The sequence below is a fragment of the Triturus cristatus genome, chromosome 10 (genome assembly GCF_964204655.1).
Source record: "Triturus cristatus chromosome 10, aTriCri1.1, whole genome shotgun sequence".
Taxonomy (NCBI): domain Eukaryota; kingdom Metazoa; phylum Chordata; class Amphibia; order Caudata; family Salamandridae; genus Triturus; species Triturus cristatus.
Genome location: NC_140593.1, coordinates 745,450,247 through 745,474,576, shown reverse-complemented (window position 1 = coordinate 745,474,576; position 24,330 = coordinate 745,450,247). Strand labels below are relative to the sequence as shown.

At 46.1% G+C, this 24,330-nt stretch overlaps 1 protein-coding gene across 1 annotated transcript in view; it reads left to right on the top strand.

Annotated features, from left to right (window-relative positions):
- The window catches only part of LOC146789944 (uncharacterized), a 1,358,907-nt gene that overhangs the window by 1,160,661 nt on the left and 173,916 nt on the right, over positions 1 to 24,330 (top strand). The window contains exon 13 of the mRNA XM_085628244.1: positions 2,679 to 2,853. Coding sequence (XP_085484370.1) covers positions 2,679 to 2,853 — 175 coding nt within the window. The remainder of the gene's footprint in view (positions 1 to 2,678; positions 2,854 to 24,330) is intronic.

Genomic DNA, 24,330 nt, shown 5'->3' with positions numbered 1-24,330 from the left:
TAAAATTCTTAGAAAAGGCAAAACCTACTGCATTACGAGCTATGCAGCCAGGCCAGCTTGTGAGAGCGAGGTGGCCTGATGCGGGGTCTCCCTCCATGTGCTTTTTAATGAAAAATGTGCTGTAAAATCCACCATTTTGGTCTGTCTTTTTCCAAACTTTTCTTGGGGGGGGGAAGAACCCTCCCAAACTTCCCTAGTGGTGGTCGGGCTCGCTCGCTACATGCCGGACAGGGGCTGGTCTGGCAAAACTTGCCAGGGCTGCTTTTAGTTCCCAGTCCGGCCCTGGTGCTACCTATCAGCACTCAGGAGGTATAAGAGAAAGTTTGTCTGAATGTGTTCTGGCACCTGGGAGGATTCAAAAGGTGAGGAATCTGTGCTTATCTAGAGAAGCCACGAAAAAGAGCGTTATCAAAGGTAAGTACCTTGTTCATCTGTTGCAAGTGCATAGGGAGGAAAGTGTTCTTCTTTGACCAACACTAGCTGTGTCAGTGTGTCTGTGGTCTTTAACATCTGTCCAGCTAGGCTCTGCTCAGATACTAAAGATGGCGACATGCGGGAAAATATTTTCAAACATTGTTTCTTACGTCCGATGAATTGTGACACTAGTGAGAGAAGAAGACGTTTTCTTAACCTCTCTTCCCAATAAAGCTTCTGCCCTGATCCGAAAACACTTGGTGGTTCTTTTGGACCTCCAAACTCATTTCGTCTACGTCGTTTCTCTAGATTTAATTTACTTCAGGTTTTATTTTATGTCTGTTTTGTTTATTTGGTGTTCATTGTTCACAAGCATGTGAAAATATGTGGTGTGTCGGGGATGGGGGTGTGTATTGTGTCTTTTGTGTACTTTGTGTGTGTCTTTGTATATGTGCTTGTTTTGTGAATTGTTTGTGAAAAACAACAATGATGCTATGATCTTTGAAAATTAAATCTGCATAAGCTCTACTGTTTTGTGTGTATATTTCTATTCAATGAAGTGTTTGCCTACTACGAAAATGATGCTTAGCGTTTTGTTGAGAATATAATCAGCAAATGTTCAACTATGTCTGTTTATATTCTCCCATGGTGTGGCATTTGACCATGCAAACGTTTTATGTTGGTGTCCGCCATGTGTATGTTATTTGTCAATGGTTTGCAAATGAGGCATGTCACAAATACAAACAATGAAGCCGTTTTGTGCAAATCTAAATTTCATGTTTGACTGTGGTGTTGCGGGTGAGGGATTTGTATTGACAATGGGGTTGTGTATTGTATATTTTTTGTGTGTAGTTATGTCTCAGTTCCGTTGGGGATTTGTATTGATGGCCGGGTGTTCTTATTCTGTGTGCATGTGTTTTTTTGATTGTGTGTTTTTCAGTTTAGTGAAGCGGTGCCAAGTACTTAGTTGAAAATATAATCTGCATATGTATCACATTGTTTTTTCGTTTTCCACTATGCGTTCTACATCAGTTGTTTCAGTGGTGCTAAGTTAAATTGGTGTATGTGTTGGGGAGGGGAGGTTTGATTTGTATTGATGGTGGACATAATAAATGTCTAATGCATGTGTCTTTTCCATTCAGTGTTCGCAAGCATGTAAAATGGTGCAAAATCATCCTCTGGAAATTTAAATTCTGCATGTTTGGCTGTGATATTCTGTGTGTGAGGGCATTGGTATTGTTGGTGAGGTCTAGGTTGCATCTATTTGGTGCGTCTCTTAATGCAGGATTCCCGAGCAACCACAAATGTGCCAAGTATTTCATTTGAAACTGAAACTGTGCATGATACACTCCGTTGTGTCTGTTCGCAATCTATCTATCAAGCTGTGGCATTTATCCAAGGCAACTTAAGTTTGTACATTGTGTTTCTGTTTCCTCTACCTTCACGACTCTAAACGGAAATTTCCAGTAGTGTGAAGTACTTTTTCGGAAGATACAAATCCACATGTCCCATTCATGACTTAATTTTGTTAGGTCACGGTGACTTGTGGTTAGGGTCTACCAAGGTGTTCACATTAACCTTGTTGAAACTGGGATAACAAACTTTTTCGTGGTTTCAATGTTCTGATTGGAGTAATTTACTGGTTTCAACTCTTATTTTAACACTTGTGAATATCCAAACTCCTGTATGATTTAAAGAATGTCTTATATTTCTACAATAGACAGCAGGGAAATTGAGAGGTATGTTACTTTGCCAGGCTTTTTCACGGCACTATTTTTGGGTGGATTTGTGACCACAGTGGCATGTCCTCGCACTTTTTTATTAGATGTTATTGCTTTTGGCACATGTTTTTTTTTCAATTTCCCCTTTCTGAAGATGCTATACTTCTTTTTAATTTTCAAACATTTTTTTACGGAGTTTTATATAGCGCGAACTTGAACTGCTATCGGGTATCAGAGCACTTTACATAGCACCAGTTGCTTTACAGGAGGACCCATTCATTTTTGTTAGGCACGGGGAGATTACGTGATTTGCCCAAAATCTCAGGATGTTTAGCGTCATTGCCAAGACTCGAACCCAGTTCCCCATATTCGAGGTCGACCGCCCTAGCCTTTAGGCCAACTCCTCTCCTCTCCTCTTCTCTCTCCCTCTTGTGCAACACGTAGTTTCTTGCTTGTGTTGCTTGTTACGTTTTCTGCGATAATCATGCTCCAAGTTTCATTTTGTTGGTCTGTTTTGAGTTCTAATCTCTTTCTATCTTGTAGGTCATTGATTTGTCTGCGCTTCAGAATCTTAAATCTCTACATACTCTCCACATTGACAACACCTGCATTTCAGAGGATTCCCTACAATCTCTTGCAGCTCATCCAGCAATCTCCACACTCACCCTGAGCGGAGTACAGTCTATTGATGGAAACCGAGTGCTGCAGCTGATCTCTGGTAGGAATCCTATTATCAAACGAAGTATGCTGGGATTGTTTTCATGGGTAGACCATGCCAAGAGCTTTAGATTTGAATAACTATAGGATAATGTCACCAAAGCACATTCTCTGAGACAGGTTGTTGAGTAGGATTTAACAATAGCTGGTGTTGTGAGGATCAGAGAGATCCAGCCTAAAGTGGACACATGGCTCACTGTTGTCAGTGATCTAGAGTGAATCTGTGTCCATTAGGATGGTGGCTATCCTTTTGCTGAATTGGTCTTAATCTGTACTGTGGTCTAGGAGGAAAATACCTTTTGATGGTTTGGCTCAGGAACATTATATTGGTAACAGTTTAGTTGTTTGGAAGTCTTCTGAATCTGGGTTATGTTTCCTGAGTAAAGGCAGAATTTTTCCTACATTGAGCGGGTTGAGGAAGGTACCTGTGGTAATTGTCTGACATGCAGAACTCTTATGTACTCTAGAATGTTGGTCCTTGAGGCTCCGTTGTTAAGTGTTCAAGAGTCAATTGTTGCTTGGGTGCCCAGTGGCTAGGATGTTGTTGTATGTGCAGCTTGCAATAAAGAAGATTATCCCTACTTCCACCGTGCGTCTGTACTTCTTCACACTGGCGACGAACAACAGACCCAAAGAAGATAAAGACTTCTCTTCCTCAAGACGAGTTCTACTTCAACAGCAAACGTCCTAACACAGTTGAGTTTCTTACTGAAACATAAGGTACTGTACGCGCTGTGCCGGAAACAAGCCTGTGAAGTGTCTCTGTTCCGAGCAGCTCATCACTTTGCTCCTGAGTGTTTCACTGCGCTCCCAAAACACTTTGCTCGCTTTTCCCTAGCATTGCACTAGACACCCAGGAACCCTGCATTTTCCGCGCACACAAATCTTTTATTTCTAATAGGCCATCTAAACCACTGTCTCTTTTGGTTGTCCACCCACTCTGAGACTTAAAGAAAGGCCGAGCATCATTCAAACACGCATCGTTACCTGCGCGCGCCGTCTGCTGTCTCCGTTCTCTCAAGCGCCTCCATTTCCTCTACGATGTCATGCCCTTGGAGCCGCACAAGCTAAGAGCTGCACAAGCTACGTGACACGCTACACCGCTCACTGTATTGACGCGGAGCTTTGTCGCCGTTGCTAGGAAACCTGATCTCGGCAACCAGATCTCTTCCTGGAGTTCTCCCAGTTTGCCTGGCAACGCACTTACTACGACGGTTACAAGCACACCTGCTTGTCGATTTACGGCTCATCATTATTACTTCGGTGACAAGCACACCTGTTTGTCGGATTACTTCTTCGGTGACAAGCTCACCAGTTTCTCTGATGACTTTACAATTATTCATCGTCTCTACGGTGACAAGCACACCTCTTGTTGAGAAGTGTAATTGTTGTTAAGGTGACAAACACACCTACTTCCGTGACAATTGTATTAATTTTAATAATTTGGCTTCTCTGCACACCTATTTGAAATGCAGAATGTTACTCCCCCCTCTGTTTTTTCTCTCTAACCCTGGTGATTCTGTTATACGTTGGCCGAAATGGAAAAAGTTTTCCTTAACTACGCAAGGGTGTGTGGGGTATCACTAAGCGCTGAGAGAAAATCGGCACTACTACTACACTGTCTGGGTTCTGAAGGACAGGAGGTGTTAAAACATGTTCCTGAGTTGGGTGAAAGTGAGTCTGATAGCCTCAATGAATTTGAGATTTGCCTAAAAAAAACTTGATTAACTATGGCAAAAGGATGACACAAAATTAGATGAGGTGGTATCCATAGCTAAGAGAATAGAACACTCCCTTGCCTGTGTCAAGGTCATCAAGAAGGAAAATGGTGTTTTGGAAGAAAAGGTGCACGCTGTGACAAAGACCTCGTTGAAACCTGCTTTGAGACAGCTTGAACTTGCTCATTCCTCTCCAATTCTCAAACCCAAGGGAAATTCCAAGAGGAAGTGCTACCGATGTGACATGCTTGGTCATCTTGCTAATGACAAGTCGTGTCCTGTTCTCACGTTCAAGTGTCACAACTGTGGGAAAATTGGTCGCCTAGCTAAAGCTTGGAGAGCTAAAAAAAAAACAAGAAGGACAGACGTGCCAAGGAAGTTTCTCTTGAGGATGAGAGTGATTCTGATTACGATGAGTTGCACTGTGGAGAAGTATTATCACAATGAGGGCAGAACAAGAGTAAGGGTCCCGTTGATGAGGTGCAGGTGAATGATTGTAATATTAAAATGCTTTTCGACTCAGGGGCAAAGATATCTCTCATTCCGAAAGAGTTCTTTGAATAGAAATTGAATGGGAAGGTAAAAGTTTACAAACCTGACATTAAACCACTAGCTTATGGTGGTCAAAGGGAGACTAACTGCAGGGAAAATATGTATCTCTTGCAGAGGCAACAGTATAATTAGCTGGTTTCACCAGGCTGATCTATGCGTGTCGTTGGTTCCTGGTGGCTATCCCTGCATTATTCTCAGAGACATCTCTTCACATTTGGTTACTTTGAATGTTGTTTTAAGTGAGGTTGATTAAAGCTGAAATTTAGGCACTGAATTTAAAAGCATTTTCAGTGAGAGGTTAGGGTGCCTCTCGGGATACACACACAGCATCACACTCAAACCTGATGCTGTTCCCGTGACATGTAAGGTGTGCAGTGTACCGGTGACCATGAGGGAACCTATGCACTCTGAACTCGAGAAGTTAAGGAAAGAAGGGATCATTGTTGAGACCGAAGCGAGTGAGTGGTTGGCTCCAGTTGTCCTTGCACGCAAAGCCTCTGGAGAAGTGAGATTGTGTGTGGACCTCCGTGTCCTCAACCGGGCAGTTGTCTCAGATAGTGACCCTCTTCCCAACATCACAGTGATGCTGGCCCAATTTAAAAGATGCCCGAGTTTTCTCCACTCTGGATCTTAAAGCGGCTTATCAGGTCAAAATTGGTGATGAGTCCATGAACTTGACAGCCTTTATAACCCCTTTCGGAACTTTCAAATTCACCTGTCTTCTCTTTGGCTTGAACTCCGCAGCCTCCGTATTTCAAAGAGTCATGGAAGACGTGTTGGATGGCATGGAGGGGGTTAAGATATTTCAGGACGATGTTCTGGTTCATGGCTCATCTCAATAAGAACATGATGAAAGGCTTAAGGCCGTTCTCGAGAGATTTAGCGCGAGAGGCTTAACCTTGCGTGAGAACAAATGCAAGTTTAACCTCTCAGAAATCGATTACCTGGGCCACAGATTAACTGGAGGAGTTAAGCTTAGGGATCGCCTTGTGAAAACAATTGAGGAGCTCCCTGTTCCTCAATCCAGAGATGACCTAGTCACTTTTTTAGGGATGGCGGAGTACCATAATAAATTTGTTTCACAGTTCGTGTGTCACACCTTCACGTTAAGATTCTTCCTAAAAAAGGGAGTGAAATTCTCTTGGTCTCCTCAATGCCAATTGAAGTTTGGGGCTGTCAAGAAGGCCCTAGGTTCTGCTCCCTCCCTTCAGAGCTTTGACACTCATTCAAGCTCGATTCTAATTACTGATGCCAGTTCAAAGGATTTGGGTGCCGTCCTTAAGCAAGTAAGAGACAGTAAGGAAGTAACCATCATGTTTCTTTCCTGTGCGCTTGTTGGTCCAGAGGTACAATACTCTGTGATCGAGAAAGAAGCTTTTCTGGGCTATCAAGAACTTGAAAAATTTCTCTGGGGTAGCTTGTTTTTTGTCCATTCTGATCACAAACCGTTAAAATATGTGGGCAGAGAACAAAGTTGCTGACTGTCTCTCTCAACATTCATATTCAGAAATGTAACCATATTATGGAAGTTACCTAGGCGTAAACGTGTCGTAACTCCCCTTTACATTTAATAAGTATGGTTGTATCACCGGTTGTATCAGGAGCATTTGATTCCCTCTGACAGTCAATTTATTATTATTAAGGGAAAATCTTGTCTTCTCCCAAAAATTCATACAAGCAATCTTTAGTTCTTGCCTTTGGATGGTAGAAATGCTAACAGGGTTAGAAAAGTATTCAGGGCATCCCAGGTCAGCAGCAAAATGTTTAACATAATTGAGCCATGGGATGCACGATACCCGCTGTAAATTCAGGCAATCATCTATAACGTCCCGATTAAGGCTTGCAGCTGTGCTCGTCCATATCTTGTGCCATATCTTGTGCCATAAATGGACCGGCTGCATTTTAATTAAGTCAGACAGATATGACATTCCCAGTTCGCCATGAGCAAGGTACGTAGCTGTACTTTTTGGGGCTGCTAAAAGATATCTTAAAAACTTGATCTCAACCATCTGCAACGATTCTACATTTACATCTCCCCAAATTCAGGCTCCATACATGGCGGTTGAAATGCATTTGCCATTATGAATTGTTAGCAGTTGAAATGCATTCGCCATTCTAAATTGTTAGCAATTCGGCAATCGGATGCTTTCCTAACTTCCTAGCAAAATTTACCACAGCTCCTGTGGCTTTAGCAAATAGCAGTTTTCTCGATCTAATAGCATTTGCCCATGAACCCCCTTTATCAAAAACAATTCCTAGATATGCAAAATAATTGACCAATTTTACTTTCTTGTTATCAATGAGAATATCCCGACACTTTACACTAGGCTTACTACATTTCATGACAAACGTTTTTGTAATATTTACATTAAGAGCTAGAGTGGACATGTAAGTTACAAAACTCGTGTCACTTTTTTGCAGGCCAATTTGCGTGCGGGATAAAAGTACAGCATCATCCGCATATAATAATGCTCCAATTTCCCGTTTACCAATGCAGGGTAAGTCCTGACATTCCCTGGATAGTGTTGCACCTAGGTCATTTATATACAAGGTAAAAAGGAAGGGGATGAGCACACACCCCTACCGTACCCCCTTCTTGACAGGGAAATTTGGACTACACTCATCTGCACTTCCATAGCAGATGCTTGCCTGTGCATCTTGATATAACTGGCGAAGGAAATTGATAAGTGGGATTTCCACTCCCATGGACTCTAGGATACTCCAAAGTTTCCGGTGACTTACGCAATCAAAAGCCGAGCTCAGGTCGACAAAACATAGGAAGAGATTCCCGCGTTTAGCTTGTATATATTTTCCCCATATCAGTCTTAGGTTTAGTCCTTGGTCCACTGTACGTAGTCCTCTACGGAAACCATTCTGTAGTACCGAGACTTAATTAACTTTAATGGATCCACTCCTTTCCATTTGATTGTGTAACCATTGAGTCTATTAACAGCGATATCCTTAACATGATGTATGACCTGATGACTTTTAGTTAACACTTTGGTCGGCATGTTGAGATTGACACTAATAGGGAAATGGTCGCTGAAGGCAACAGTGTGGGTGGGAAAATTGGATATTCTACTGGCATATCTGTTAGAGACCAACACATAGACTATGGTGGAACACATCCCACAGCCATTAAAAGTACTGCTAAAAGGAATAGAGGGTGAGCATAGTTCATTAGCAAAACCCATATCCACTGAATATTATATGTGATTTAGTTGCTCTCCGAGTAGGGTATGCGAAGAATGGCTAATGTCATTGTCGTCGTCAGATGTCAAACCACAAATACCTCCATCATCATAATGGCACAAGCCAATATTAAAATCCCCTCCCCAGATTACACAGATATCCTTGTTTGTTTCCATGTGTATTTTGTTTATATCCTTCTGTAGATGCCTCAGAACTACCTGTGTTTGAACTACTGGAAAATTATTATAAACATTCACTAGCACAGTACAGTGGGTATTAGCAATGTGCAGTGTTAAGTATTTGAAGCTGTGAAAACTATTGTTTTACCTTCACCCTATAGGAAATATGGGTGGATAATCCTCCCTTTTTTCTCCCATTGCTAGAAGGTACAGCTGGGGTAAAAAGAAATGTATACCTATTAATGTGCTGTGCGGTGTCCACCCAGGTCTCTTGAACGCGCAGTATTTCATAAGTATCTACAAATTCTAACCCAGCAGGGTTAGTAAGTTTAGTAATTAGGCCCACCACGTTCAAGAATAGTATTTTACTAGAGCCGGTCCTGCCCTTTCCCAGGGTGTTAATATTATTATAATTTGATTCAACGTTAAGTTCACTGGTGTGATGAACAGCACAATTTGATAAATTTAGGGGGGAAGTACTTGTATTATCTTTTCTATTCCCTTCTCATGGTTGCTGTGCTCTATAATGTCACTGTCAACTATAATATAGAACTGGTTGTCTAGTTGTTGCATTAAATTGTGACAGTTGGGAGTCATGTGTATATCATTTGTAATGTTGGTCTTGATATAGTACGGTTCCTCAAAATCAGTAGGTGTCGGTTCATAGGCGAGATGGTGCTTTGTGCTCGTCAGATTTAAATCTACAGGGGTGTCCATGGAGGCAAGTCAATCAACATTTTCTAATGATGGAAGTATGTCAAATCTATTCTGGGTCAGTATGCTAAAATGGTATGATGAGGTATGATTGGAAGCTCTCCACTGTAAATGGTGATGGATTTGGTTTGTAGGGGGATAAAAATAGCCAAGAGGCAATACGTTTATTTGTCACAAAGTCACTACCAAGTCTAGAGAGAATCTCACGGGTCAGTTTGGGCATTCTGAAAGTAAGGACTATGCAATCACCAGGAAGCATTTTATCACTTTTTCCCAACCATCCTACTCTTCTCGCCATCTTAAATTCTTCAAACAGGGCCTCTGTTAGCCCAGTTTTAGTGCTGAGCCAGCAGAGAACTTTGTTTTGCAATGCTTCCCATGTTTCATCTATCTGAGAGGATGGCTGTGTGACATATGCTAGAATAAGGGGTAGCCTCCGACAGCAGATTCAATCTAGGGCCTTCCTTATCTGTGCGCACTGCCCTGGGGGGATGTGGCAATTGTACCATCGCAATACATATTGTTGAAGTGTACAAATTTCCTGTTTGTGGTATAAATGATGATGCACATTGGTTTGTGTGGCTGTATGGTTGGTTGTTCTGAATGAGGTTGTGGAACCTTGTGTTTGAATTCATTTGATGATGAATTTTGTTTTACTATATATATACCTTTGCATTTATCTGACATATTAATTCCTGTCAATTTGAAAAATAAAAATGATGACTTTGTCCAACTAAATATTTCCTTTCTTGTCTGCACCGATGTGTGACTAATATCAGGACCCTCCCCAAGGGCCTCCATAAATTATTGTGGCAGGTAAATCTTTTTGATTGGTTGTTCTCCTGTACCCCTGTGTTACCTGCCTTCATTATTTGACAGGGGTCCACCTTCTTATTAGTTATAAAGTCCCGATGGTCATGCGAGTTCAGTAAAGATCTGAAGGTGATAGCACAATAGCTGCACAGTTTTTTCCCATGCACTCGCAGCTTTAGGAATTTTTGTCAAGGTAGGAACCCAAGAGGACTCACAACGAGTGGTAGACAAGAATCACCCTCCAGGTGTATAATCCTTTAGGTAGATGTTAATTAAGTGGCCCAGCCCGGCGTCGTTTGGACTAGGATGGGCTAAGATGGGCCTGGCTTGGCCAGGTCTTCGCCCGGGCCGAGCCCAGGCACGCCCCGTGCTGCGGTAGGCGAAAGCGTCTTTAGTAGAGCTCCGGCACTCACTCCCAGGTGCTGCAATCAGGAGCCCCTCCCTCACAAGCCAAGACCAGGGAGGCGGTAAAAAGTGCAATATGCAGGGTGCTGGCAGGCAAAGGAGAGAAGAGTAAAGAGTAAAGTGCAAAGCAGTTTTGAAAATGGAAGAGTTGATCCGATGCGCGCCCCTATGTACTCAAGATGGCCTGAAGTTAAAGTGACACAGAGTATAGAAACTAGGGACTTTACCAAGTTCTTGGAGGACATCTTTTGCAGAGAAGGCCTCCCAGAATCCCTGTTGACTGACAACGGCGTTCAGCTTGTGTCAAAAGAAATTGAAGAGTTTTTTACCAAAAAGGGGATCAAGTACAAGCGTTGTTTCCTCAGAGTGTAATGGAATGGTAGAGGTTTAACTGCGTGCGAAAAGAGTCAATCCAACTGGCTAAAGAACAAGGCAGAGACAGGAGGTCTGGAATATTTGAAAGAGTGATAGTCTACCGCTTGACCCCCCATTCTATCACAGGGAAAATCCCTTTTGAGTTGTTTAGGGGCTGCTCTCCCAACACTTACATGTCTCAACCTTGGATGAGGGGAAAAAGTGTTGACATTGAAGATCACAAGGGTGTCCAGTGGCAGGCAGTTCAGGACCTCAAGTCAGCCAAGAGAAAAGCAAACTTTGACACCAGATACGCTATTTCTCACACGAAAGTATGCGTGGGTGACCGTGTGAAAGTACGTTATCCCCAAAAGTCTGCTGTTGTGAAATTCTCTCTGCCTTTTAAGGTGACTAAACTATTTCGTAATGCTGTGAAACTTGATGATGGGCGCATATGGAATTTTGGTATGATTACCCGCATGCGTTCTAATACCTCCTCTAAACAAGACATCCTTGCTGTTCCCCCTAAGGTTGGCTCTTCAGTACGCAGGAGCGCTCGCATATGTAAGGCTCCTGAAGCTCTACATGATTTTGTTTTAAACTGATTATACTTTTATGTCTTTATGTCTCGCAAGTTTTAAGGTTGTTGATATGTTCTCGTTTTAGGTTTGGGGGAGGTGTGTGGTAATTACCTGACATGCAGAACTCTTATGTACTCTAGAATGTTGGTCCTTGAGGCTCCGTTGCTAAGTGTTCAAGAGTCAGTTGTTGCTTGGGTGCCCAGTGGATAGGACATTGCTCTATGTGAAGCTCGCAATAAAGAAGATTATTCCTACTTCCACCGTGCGTCTGTACCTTCAGTACGGAATATTTTGATTTTGAAGAGGGATTTTGATAACATCGTAGGAGATTCACTTTAAAGCTCCAATGATCTTGATTACATAAGATGTAGCAGTGAATTGAGGCAGTTTGAAAGGTCCTCAGTGACAAGGGTTTTGAAATATGTTAATTTTGCTCTCTCACAAGGCAGTACTGTCAGAGAGATGGTTTGGATTTTTATGTTGTGTGTCTGCAGTCTGATTTTGCCAATCTTTTCTTTGATAGTCATGCATTTTTAAATATAATGTTTGTGTGGTGGTACAGGTATAGAACTGTGCTGTGCTGGATTGCTTTGAAGAGTTATATGCTTCTCTTTGACAATTCTTTGGTTGTGGGAATGTAGTGATAACACTGACTTTTGTTGTGATCTTTCTACTTAATGCAAAGACGTTTTTTAAAGCATGTGAGGTCTTCCACACCTGTGATCAGTGACAAAGCTTATGTCTTTGATGGTGTGTGCTGTATGCCATTGCTTGAGATTGATACGTGTGTTTTGATTGGGCTTGGGGGTCAGCTGTTGGCTTTAGGAAATGGTTGAGGCTGGGGGTCATATTTGGCATCTAATTAATTGGTTGTGTGATCTGCGTAGTCAGAGCTTTGTTGGTGGCAAGAGAAATTGGTGTAGCCTGTGCAGATGAAATCCTGGTTTTACCTTTGCTGTGGTAAGCTGTAGCGATTATCTTTATTATGTTGGTGGATTTTAGAGTGGTTGAAGACGGACTTTCTGAAGTGTTCCTCAAGTGCTTCAACACCTTCCGCATGCTCCGCAAGATCTACAAGCAAGATCTACAAGTGGATCCCCTCCGAAACAAGAAGAATGGTCACCCAGGCCCTCGTCAGCAGCAGGTTGGACTACGGAAACACCCTCTAGGCAGGAGCCTCGGCCAAACTCTTGAAATAACTTCAACGCGTCCAGTACGCCTCTGCAAGCCTGATCCTCGACATCCCTCGCTTCAGCCACATCACACCCCACCTGAGAGACCTGCACTGGCTCCCCGTCAACAAGAGGATAACCTTCAAGCTCCTCACCCACACACACAAGGCTCTCCACAACACCCATGCACACAAGGCTCTCCACAGCACCGTACCAGCGTACCTCAACAGATGACTCAGCTTCTACACCCCCACCCGCCAGCTCCGCTCCTCCAACCGCGCCCTCGCCACAGTCCCCCGCATCCAAAGAGCGACCTCCGGCGGCAGATCGTTCTCCCACCTCGCCGCCAAGACCTGGAACACCCTCCCCATCCACCTACACAGACCCAAGACCTGCTGACCTTCAGGAGACTCCTTCAAGACCAGGCTTTTTGAGCAGTAGCAGCACCCCCCAGCGCCTTGAGACCCTCACGGGTAAGTAGTGCACTTTACAAAAAAACAAAAAATAAGAGAGTTTGTGGGTGGAAGGTCTTTTTATCTGACCTGTGCGTGAGGAAGTGAAGTCAGCACCATTCCAGATGGGTGATTTTTTTTCTGTTTTGTATGGCTGTCTGGGACATAAAGCATATGATCCTTATTGGCTTAGGAGCTTATGGGGACAGAAAGACCCATAAAATAGGCCTTCTTCAAAGAAGTTAGATTTGCAAAGTACCTTTTTGGTCCCTTTTATTTATTTATTTATTTATTTATTTATAAAGAAACCTTTATTTGACTTCAAAGAGTTACAGACATGGGCCTACAACCCCTTGGGCCGGCCACTTATGAGCATGAGATATATCATTCCACCGTTATACAGATTGAGCAATCCGAGGATCTCGTCAGTCCATCAGTGCTCCCAGTGAAGGCAAAAGCAGTAGTTAGGTGACAATATGAAATACGGTTCCAATTTTCGACTTAAAACTAATAAACAATACACACAAACAAGGCAATAAACAGTGTGAATATCAGGACGCGCTCCCCGGGGTAGGAAATCAATGACCTGCCGCCGAGAAGGGAGGGGGGCCCGGGAACAGAGGAAAAATCAAACTGTAACCTACTCATAACCGGTGAGGAATGGTCAGCTAGGGGGACAAAGAAACATCCGATACAATAGTCAGGGGAGGGGCACAGATGTCTCCGCAATACCCTTTTATTTTTTTAAAGGGTAACTGAATTAAGAAACATTGTGTCTTAAAATATTTATTTAAGGCTGTTGTAGGATGTGATATTAACTAAAGAGGCTTGGTGATTGACTAGAAGCAGACACTAAGCTTGTAGCCATGACCCAATGTGAGAAGCTGGCCTGGCATATGCTGGTCACTAGTTATAGTGGCCACCTTGCACCAGTCCAATTCGACTCTTATGGTAGATAGGTTTAAGACAACCTTTTAAAGAAAGCTATCCTAGTGGTAGCTGTGGAGAGCAGCCTTCAGGCTAAGTCTCTGAGGAATGTAAAGCAGCTTGTTTTACCTTATAATCTCTTGAATTACCAAATGAAAAGGACACCACACAGGTATATTTATCAAATATATATGTATTTATTTCTAGATACACTCTACTAATCTCTTTATGAGATTAGAACCCAGATACACATTCAAATGTCAACAGTTCTCAATAAATTAAGCACAAATATGGCTGTAGCCCTAGGGGCGTACCAGACCATATACTAAGAAAATGGTTTAACAAACTCGACTTGCAAAATGACAAAGCCTAGGGCCTTGGGAATCGCTGGGGCTTCACTTCTGCAGTGTTAGCAGGTAAGTAACAAGCCCACGGGAGACGCGTGCAGTGTCTAAACACAGCCGCGGGTTTCCTATAGGTTACAATGGCGCAAGTCGCGGTTTGTATTTTAAAGTTTTAGGGCACTTCGAAGAAGTCAACAAGGAAGCCACTTACAGGGTAAGTATTTCGAGGGCCAACACACACTTGGGCACCGGAGTGCACGAGTTACCTCACCCACGGAAGCCGCGTGCATAGGTGTCTTTTGGTGTCGGGTTGCGATGCTGTTTTCCATGGAGACCAATGAAGACTTGCTGCTTGAGACGACTGAAGAGGTGTCCGCTGGAATCCGAAGGTGGATTGAAGATGAAGAGGACCTGAAAATTGAGGGGACAGAGTTCAAAGTCACTTGCCAGTGACCGGTGGCCAGCAGGATGGATGACCACTGATGTTGCGTCGTTTCAGGTCGTCGATGGTGATTTGTCTCTTCGCTCACGAGGTCTAGGAGGGATCGACGATGACCAGCAGCTGGATTCGGAGTGTCCCACGACGTCTGCAGCTGATGACGGTGTGGGCAACCGGATTGGAGCCAACAAGCCTTGGCAACTGCAAGTCTCGTGTGGACTGAAGATTGACGATGATGCAGACCAGCAAGGTCTGATGGACTTACCCAGCGAGGGTAAGTGAGGGCAGGCCCGGAGCAACGAGGAGAGCCCTTGAAGTCGATGAGAAAGTCTTCGGGTGAGTCACTAGCCAACGGGCAAGTAATCGCGAAGACGCCTTGGCAGGAAAAGTTCCACAGGAGCCCACGGTCACTCGGGACAGGGTAGGCCGCTGATTTTCGGTACCAGACCTGCTAGGGACTTGGACTACAGTTGGTCCAAAGCACAAGTTCGTAGAACGTTGTTTAGGGTTTGCACTCGAAATCAGTGCACGGTTCCCTGGTATTGCTGTTCCTCGTCACTCGTGGGGTCCAGATGCCACAGCTTCGCTGGGGACTCAAAATGGCCGTCTAGAGGTCAGTAAATCTGCTTCAGGGGACGCAGGGACTTCGGACTCCGGCGGGAGCGATGAAGTTTGCAACCGTTGAGTAAAGTTACTGGTGCCTGCCAAGCAGGGGAGTAACTCCTTGACTCCAAGGGAGATTCTTCAGTCTTCCAGAGATAGTGGAACGTCGAAGGGCCAGGATTCTTCTTTGTAGAGCGTCGTCCAGGGTAATCTGAATTGCATTGGCAATGCTTGGTATCTTATAGTGAAGATAGGGGAGGGACTAGCTCTATGACCACTCCTCTAGGAGGGTCAGGGTAGTGGGTGGTTACACCCACTTCCCTTTGTCCAGTTTCGCGCTAGAGCAGGGGCAGGTAGCCCCTGAACCGCTTTGAGCTGGCATATGCACAGAGGAGCCTACTGCTCCCCCAGTGCAGGACTTCAAAGCACTCTGAGTGCACCCACCCAGCTCCAATACACTAAATCCTGTCTGGGAGGTGGTGACACCTCCCTGTGACAGGATACCTTTTTTTAGGCTTCCTCCACTGCGAGTTTCGGTCAGCAGCTGGAGGGCAGCACGGTGTTTGTGCTGGTGGCATCCATTTTGTGGTGCCAGGGCTCTGTGAGATTTCTACCGTTTAGTACAGTGGGTACATGTCGTTCCCTCTAGAAGGGTGGGATCATACTCCCACACCAATTACTGGTGTGGGGGTATGATTCCAAGTTGTTTGACACCAAACACGACATGTTTCGATGCAGTCATTCCAAAGTTAGCATTTAACGCGAGGTTATAATGCACTTAAGAGTATATGGTTTAACCGCATCCACAAACAGCAGCAGAGAATAGACTCTGCCAGCTGCAGAGGGGTCCTGCTCATGCAGAAGCACCCCCTCACATAGTAAACCAAGCACCCTGCCCTCAGGATTGTTAGGGCCTGCTAGAGGGGTGACTGATAGGTTTATATGTGTGTGTATGGTGAGATATAGGAACATATACCTCAGTGAGGAGTGCTAACACTACCTCACACAGGCTGCAGTAGCAGGCCTGTGCTGTCAGATTGTGAATGCTTCCCAGGGGTGGCATAATACATGCTGCAGCCCCTGGTAGGCCTGTGAAGTACCAATGCCCTAGGTACCTGAGGTACCATATACTAGGGGCTCATAAGGTACCACAGTATCCAATCACTAGTGCATCTAATATGCACACCAAGTTGTTTAGAGAGATCAGTGAGACTGGGGCCCTGATTTGCAGGGACCCAGCCAGACTATAGTCAGAAACCAGTGTATACATCAGAAAAAAGTGGGGGCAACATAAGTGCAGATCCTACTCTCCTACACCCAATATTAGTTTAAAGCCTAAACAACTAGGTTTTAATATTTTTTCCAGAAATCTATATTTCTGATGGATAGTTCTAACCACAGATTCCTCTCCTTAGAATATCCTCCAGGTGCCAGACGGCATCCAGAGATTTTGGGAGCACTAGATGGCACTGTGCAGCTCCATACTGCCCTGGAAATGATGGAGCGGAGCTGCATATAAGCACCACCCGTGCACACTGACATAATTTAATTTCTTTCCTAGCTTTCTGACGTGGATCTGGAGCTCTGCTTCTGAATATGTTGGTTTTCTGCCGACATTCAAACTTTTTCACAGTGTGCTAGGGAACGACGGTTCCCACTAAAAACAATTATGATTCAAGCTGTACCGTGACTGGAGGAAGTAAATGTCGGTCACAGACTCACAATGGATGTGTCTTTGGTGCCTGGGTTTGGAACACAGCTATAAGTCCTGTGATAAGTTTGCCCACATGCACCCGAAGGCAATTTGAGACTAGAAGTTGTATGTCGCTGAACACAAGGAGTTGCGACCGTCGCATTGATCCCACACCCGCTTTAAGGGGAGAGGATGTAGCCTTACGGCTAGAGCGGACGACCTCGAAGCTCGGGAAGCGGGTTCGGGTTTCGGCAACGACCCTCAACATCCTGTGATTCTGGACAAATCACTTGATCTCCCAGTGCCCAACAAAAATGAATGTGTCCATCTGTAACGAAAATAGTGCTCATGTAAAGCGCTCTAATACCTGATGTCTCGAGTCTAGTTCAAGCTATATAAAACGCAAAATCTCTTTTTTTTTTAGTCGCAGGCCCAAATGCTGTTCCGGTCATAGGGCTATTTCTGTAACTGTGCCACTTCCCACATGACGTTCTTTGATAGGTCAAACTCCAACTTCAATTGCAAGCATAACAAGCATTGGCATAGCCAATAGATCTCGCCTTTGGGACCGTATAAGTGTTTAGCCATGCAACAGTTAATGTCAGTGTCAGGCCTGTCAGGGTGCAGCCAGAGGCTGCATTAGTGTCAGGGCTGCATCAGTGTCAGGGCTGCCACGGTGCAGCCAGAGGCTGCATTTGTGTTAGGCCTGCCACGGTGCAGACAGAGGCAGCATTTGTGTCTGGCCTGCCACGGTGCAGCCAGAGGCAGCATTTGTGTCGGGCCTGCCACGGTGCAGCCAGAGGCTGCATTTGTGTCGGGCCTGCCACGGTGCAGCCAGAGGCTGCATTTGTGTAGGGCCTGTCATGGTGCAGCCAGTGTCACGAATGGGTCAGAGTGTCAGCAGTATAGTATACCCAAACCACTAACCTGAGCCGGCCAGCTGGAACGATGCGAGCGTTGCCTATCCCTTTTCTTCCCTCTTCCGCTAACGCTCACTGCGGACAGAAGGCCTGCGCAATGTACGGGAGCAGTCGGGGGAAAAAAGGGGGGGAGGGAACATAAAGGTGTGGAGGCACAGGAAGTCTTCTAGGGTAACGTCAGGTAAAGGACTGGCTCGATAAGGTCTCCCAGGGAGGGCCCTACGGACAAGAAAACAGACAGCTATGACCAGAGTTAGGGCCTATGCTGGCAATCTTTAGGCCCTAACCCCATAACCCGGTACTCACAGTGGTTCAAGCCTTTACTCTCGTGGCGCGGAGGCTTCTTGATCACCCGTCGGCTCGTAGGCTTATCCTTGGTACTGGCGGGTCCCGTGTGCGCTTCTACCTCTGCACACCGTTCAAGAGTCGGGAAAGAATATGGAAGGCTTCTGCCTGTTGTCAGTAAGACAAAGTGGAGAGGAGAGAGGGCAAGGGAGGGCTCTTTCTGGCCCCCAACAATCCTGCGTCTTGTCTCTCGCCTCGCGGTTATCGTCACCGCTGCTTTGGCAGGTGTGAATTCCCGAAAGGGCTCCAACGCTTTTCTGTCACAGCGAGAGCGTGCAATATCCAGGGGAGGATTAGCGCTGCTTCAATTGCGCTTTCCCGCTATCTCGGTGTTCAAATACGCCCGCCCGCTCTATCTCGGCGGGGGTGCCCAAATACTCGAGAAGCTTGGAAGCTTCCCCGTAGCGCTCTACCGCTGTTACGTCACAGCGGGAGCGTTTGTATCCGAAGAGTCTCCGCCCTTCCCTTCTGCGTCTCCGCGCGGGTTACCTGGTGTTCCCTCGAAGAATGTAGGTCTCTTGCGGACGTTCCAGTCAGCTCCTTCGTAGTTGCAGCCTCGAGGAGTACAGGATACCAAATGGGAGGTCCAGTGTCAATATCCTCTGAATGCGAGTGGTTCCGCACCGTCGGCATCTCGGGAAAAGATACTCGCACCTACTTGTAACTATGCTCACAAAGATTGTCAAGCGCCTCCTAGTGGGGGAGGTGGCCTTTTATACGTCCTTGCATGACGCGAGTCCTTCCTGCTCGCCCCAGGGTCTTCTGGGAGATGTAGTTTTCGGGCCAGTTTCGGGTGACCGCGACAGAACCCCCTCTCGAGGACTGCCGTCTCGGCGGTCGACCTGGTTTCCCAGGATGTGTTGCATGGAATGCGTTCAATAGATCAGGGCAGTGGAGATTGTGTGCAGATTCCCATGTCCTGTCTTCCTCCCCAAAGCCCTTCCAATCTACTAAATACTGGACCCTTCCTCTTACTAGACGGGAATCTAGGAGTTCTTGTACTTCATACTCATCTTGGCCGTTCACCTCTACAGGGGGAGGTCTTACTTGGAGCCTCATGTCTATAGGGCATGGTTGTAGCAGTGACACATGGAATACAGGATGTATGCGCCAGGCTACCGGCAGGGTAAGTTTCATGGCTACAGGATTCACTATTCTTTCTATACTGTATGGTCCGATGTATCTGGGCTTGAGTTTATCTACCCCCATCAGCTGGAGGTTACGCGTGGATAGCCATACTTTGTCCCCTACTTTATACTGGGGTTCCTCCTCCCTCCTTCTGTCTGCGCACCTTTTGTGAGTGGCCTGGGCAGAAGCCAAATTCTGTTTGGCCTCACTCAACACCGCGTGTAAGTGGGCGTGGTGTTCCTGAATGCTTGGAAGGTTGGATTGCGCGGGCCAGTCAAAAGGGAGCATGTTGGGATGGTAGCCGTAGAGGCAAAAGAAAGGTGAACACCCCAAGGTAGAATGTTCCGCGTTGTTATATGCGAATTCTGCCATCCATAGTAAGGGGTACCAATGCATGGGATTTTGTAACGTGAAACACCGTAAATATTGCTCCAGTGTCTGATTTAAGCGTTCAGTTTTTCCGTCTGTTTGCGGATGGAAGCTCGTGGATGTTCGTGTATCGATGGAGAGGGTCTCGCAGAGCGCTTTCCAAAAACGAGATGTGAATTGTGACCCCCGGTCCGTGATTAGGATACTCGGGATACCATGTGCCTTTACGATGTGTCGGAGAAAAACAAGAGCCAGTTCTGCAGAGGAGGGGAGTTTCTTCAGAGGAATGAAGTGCCCCATTTTCGTCAAGTGATCCACCAGTACCAGTACCACGGTATATCCTTCGCAAGGGGGCATTTCGACAATGAAGTCCATCGAGATGGTATGCCATGGTCGTGGGGGAATAGGGATTGGTCGTAACAGTCCCACGGGTTTTGTATGAAGCGCCTTGCCTTGAACGCATACCGAACAGGTTGACACGTATTCATGGGTGTATTTTCTCAAGGTAGGCCACCAAAAGGATCGTTCGAGGCACGCAATTGTTTTGTAAATGCCTAAATGACCTCCCAGAGGGGAATTGTGTGCCCAGCTTAATACCTGTTGTTGGAGAAGAGGGTCCGGCACATATAAGGCGTGGGAGTGATACAAAAGACAATCCTTTTCATGTCTGTGATCGGGGTGTTCGAGAATCCAGGTCTGTGCATCCACTTCTGCCACTGCTACCCTCAGGTCTTCCAAGAAGTCTTGTGGGGCGATCGGGGCGATTACCGTGACGGACACCTGCTTGTCTGGGAGGATGAACGGAGGTACCCTTTCTTCCATCTTTGCGTAGCATTCTGACTCATCAGCTCTTGATAACGCATCGGCCTTCCCATGCTGTGGTCCCGGGCGGTATTTGATAATAAAATCATAATCAGAAAAAAAGAGTGTCCATCACAGTTGTCGGGGAGTCAGGGCTTTTGCTGTCTTCAGGAATAGTAAATTCCGGTGGTCAGTGTAGATTTCAATCGTGTGGCGTGCGCCCAGAAGGTAATGTCTCCATTCCTCACAGGCTTTCTTGATCGCCAGTAATTCCTTGTCAGTGACAGTATAGTTGGTCTCACAAGGGGAGAGTTTTTTGGAGTAATATGCTACGGGATGGAGCTCTCCTGTTTCAGGGTTTCTTTGTGATAGGACTCCTCCTATCGCATACTGTGACGCGTCTGTCTCGACTACAAACGGGAGTTGAGTATCCGGATGTCGTAGAATAGGAGCTTGTGTGAACCTGTCCTTTAGAGCCTGAAATGCTTGGTCGGCATCAGTTCCCCACAAAAAAGGGGTGTTTTTTCGCAATAAACTAGATATGGGTTTGATTATCCTTGAGAAGTCTCTAATGAATCGCCGAAAATAATAGCGAACCCTAGGAATCTCTGCACCGCCTTTTCGTTGTGTGGAGCCTTCCAGTCCGTAATAGCTTTTACCTTGCCTTGATCCATCTGAAAACCCTGAGCGTTGATGATGTACCCCAGAAGGGCGACCTCCTCTACGTGGAATAAACATTTCTCGAGTTTTGCAAACAAGGAATGTTGCTGTAGTCTGTCCAGCACTGCCTTAACATGCCTCACATGGTCTTCTGGAGTGGTAGAATAGACCAGGATATCATCTATGTAGACCACACAGAACGTTTCTAGGAATCCTCGGAGTACTTCATCCATGAAATATTGAAAAGCTGCCGGGGCGTTACACAGCCCAAAGGGCATCACCAAATATTCATAGAGACCGAACTTGGTTCTAAAGGCTGTCTTCCATTCATCCGCGCTTTTCACACGTACCAAGTGGTAGGCGCCCCTTAAGTCAGGTATAGTAAACCATTGTGCTCCTTTGAGTTGGTCTAACATCACGGGGATCAACAGTAGAGGGTACCGGTTCTTGATAGTAATTCGGTTGATCGCCCTGGAGTCGATGCAAGGTCGGAGTTCATCGCAATCTTTCTTTGGTATGAAAAAAAGCGTGGACGAAGCGGGAGATGAGGAGTGTCTGATGAAGCCAGAGGCCAGGTTCTCGGCAAGATACTTTTGGAGGTACTTTGTTTCGGGTTCTGTGAGAGCGTACACCCTGCTACAGGGAATGGCAGCTCCTGGAATGAGGTCAATCCGACAATCGTAGGAGCGATGCGGGGGGAGTCGAGTGGCCTTTTGTTTATCAAACACTTGAAGATAGTCTCGGTAAGCTTCAGGTACGGTGATGATACAGCAGAATCCTGTCTCTGCACACCCGGACGCCAGGAGGCTAGCTTGTGTGTTGTCCGTCTCTTCTTGACGAATAACTCGGTCAGTACAATGTTCCACACAATAGACTGATTGCAAGGAGATGGATTGTGCAGCCCACTGAATAACGGGATCATGTAAGGTGAGCCAGGGCATGTCCAAGATGAGCCGAAAGTGAGGCGCGTTGATCAGATCAAAACAGATGTATTCGTAGTGGTTACTACCGACTTTCATGAGAAGAGGCTGTGTCTGATAAAGGACTGGTCCAGAGGACAGTGCGGTACCGTCTACCGCCTTGACTTCTTCCGGGTGTTTCTTCTTTTCTTGTGGAACTCCAATGGTCTCGGTGTATTGTAGATCCATGTAATTTCTGGTCGCTCCAGAATCCAACATAGCCGGCACGTCCAGAGGGGTATCAGGATATATCCATAGGGTAACCCCTACGTTGAGATGCACTACTGCTGGCTGGATGGTGTTAGCGACGGCTGGGGAGATCACTGGTTGTTTTCCACCCGGTCTAGGGATCTCATCCAGACTCGGGCTTCCTAGTTTTCCGATGTCTCCTTGTGATGCACTGATGATACCTGCATTCTCATGTTGCCCGTTTTCTCAGGGAGTCGAGTCCTGGTTCGGCATTCCCTTATGAAATGCCCACTCTTACCACAGTAGAGACATAGTTTCATGTTCCGTCGTCTTTCTCGTTCTTCATACGTTAAGGGTCCTTTAATCCCTCCAATCTGCATAGGCTCAGAAGTATCGATGTTTTTTGGGGAGTCACTCGGGGGTACTTTAAGACGGATGTACGTGAAGCAGTTTTCTCTTCTCGTTCTATCACCCTTCCGTTCCAGAAGACGATGTTCCAATTGGACCGTGAGAGCGATGAATTCCTCGCACGTCGGAGGGAGTTGCACCACTTGCGAAAGAACGTCTTTTAACTCCCCTCTCAACCCTTGATAAAAAAGGGAGGTGCGCTTTTCCTGGGTGCCATTCTGTCTCCACCACCAGGCGGTTGAACGAGGTGATGTAGGTAAGGAGATCTTGTGATCCCTGTTTCAGCTGCATCAATTCCCTGTCCAGAGTCAGCATATGAGATTTTCGGTCGAATAGCTTCCTCATCTATGCGCAAAAATCCGAAAATTGATGTAGCACAGGGTCATTCCTTTCCATAAGGGGGATGGTCCAACTGGCTGCATTCCCTCCCATATAGGACATCATGAACACTGTTTTGGCCGCTTCATCCTGGAAAACCGCAGGTTTACAGAGGAAGGGCAACCTGCATTGATTTAGGAACGTCTCGAATTTCTTCGGGTCTCCGTAGGACCTTTCAGGGGGTGCTAGAGGTATACTAGTGTTCTGGAACACATGTACCGTGGGGACTGCATCGGTGACAGGAACAGCGCTCTGAGGGGAAAAATCTCCATTCCCTTTTAACTGGCCTGGTTTTTGCGCTATGCCAGGAGGAGGTAGCGTCCATTCTTTAATGTAAGCTCCCCTAGCTTCAGGTTTCCCTTGACGGGATAATCCTGCTACTTCTCTGCGAAGGGTACCTAGTTCACTTTTGAGTTCTCGGTTTTCCGAGCGGGAGGCCTGTACCTCTGCCTGAAGAGCAGCAAAGCTCTCCAGAAGGGAAGTGAGAACAACGTTCGTATCCATCGTTCGGGCTGGGATACAATCTTGGGCTTGACAATCTGTCACAAATGGGTCAGAGTGTCAGCAGTATAGTATACCCAAACCACTAACCTGAGCCGGCCAGCAGGAACGATGCGAGCGTTGCCTATCCCTTTTCTTCCCTCTTCCGCTAACGCTCACTGCGGACAGAAGGCCTGCGCAATGTACGGGAGCAGGCGGGGGAAAAAAGGGGGAGAGGAAACATAAAGGTGTGTAGGCACAGGAAGTCTTCTAGGGTAACGTCAGGTAAAGGACTGGCTCGATAAGGTCTCTCAGGGAGGGCCCTACAGACAAGAAAACAGACAGCTATGACCAGAGTTAGGCCCTATGCTGGCAATCTTTAGGCCCTAACCCCATAACCCGGTGCTCACAGTGGTTCAAGCCTTTACTCTCTTGGCGCGGAGGCATCTTGATCACCCGTCGGCTCGTAGGCTTATCCTTGGTACTGGCCGGTCCCGTGTGCACTTCTACCTCTGCACACCGTTCAAGAGTCGGGAAAGAATATGGAAGGCTTCTGCCTGTTATCAGTAAGAAAAAGTGGAGAGGAGAGAGGACAAGGGAGGGCTCTTTCTGGCCCCCAACAATCCTGCGTCTTGTCTCTCGCCTCGCGGTTATCATCACCGCTGCTTTGGCAGGTGTGAATTCCCCCAAGCGCTCCAATGCT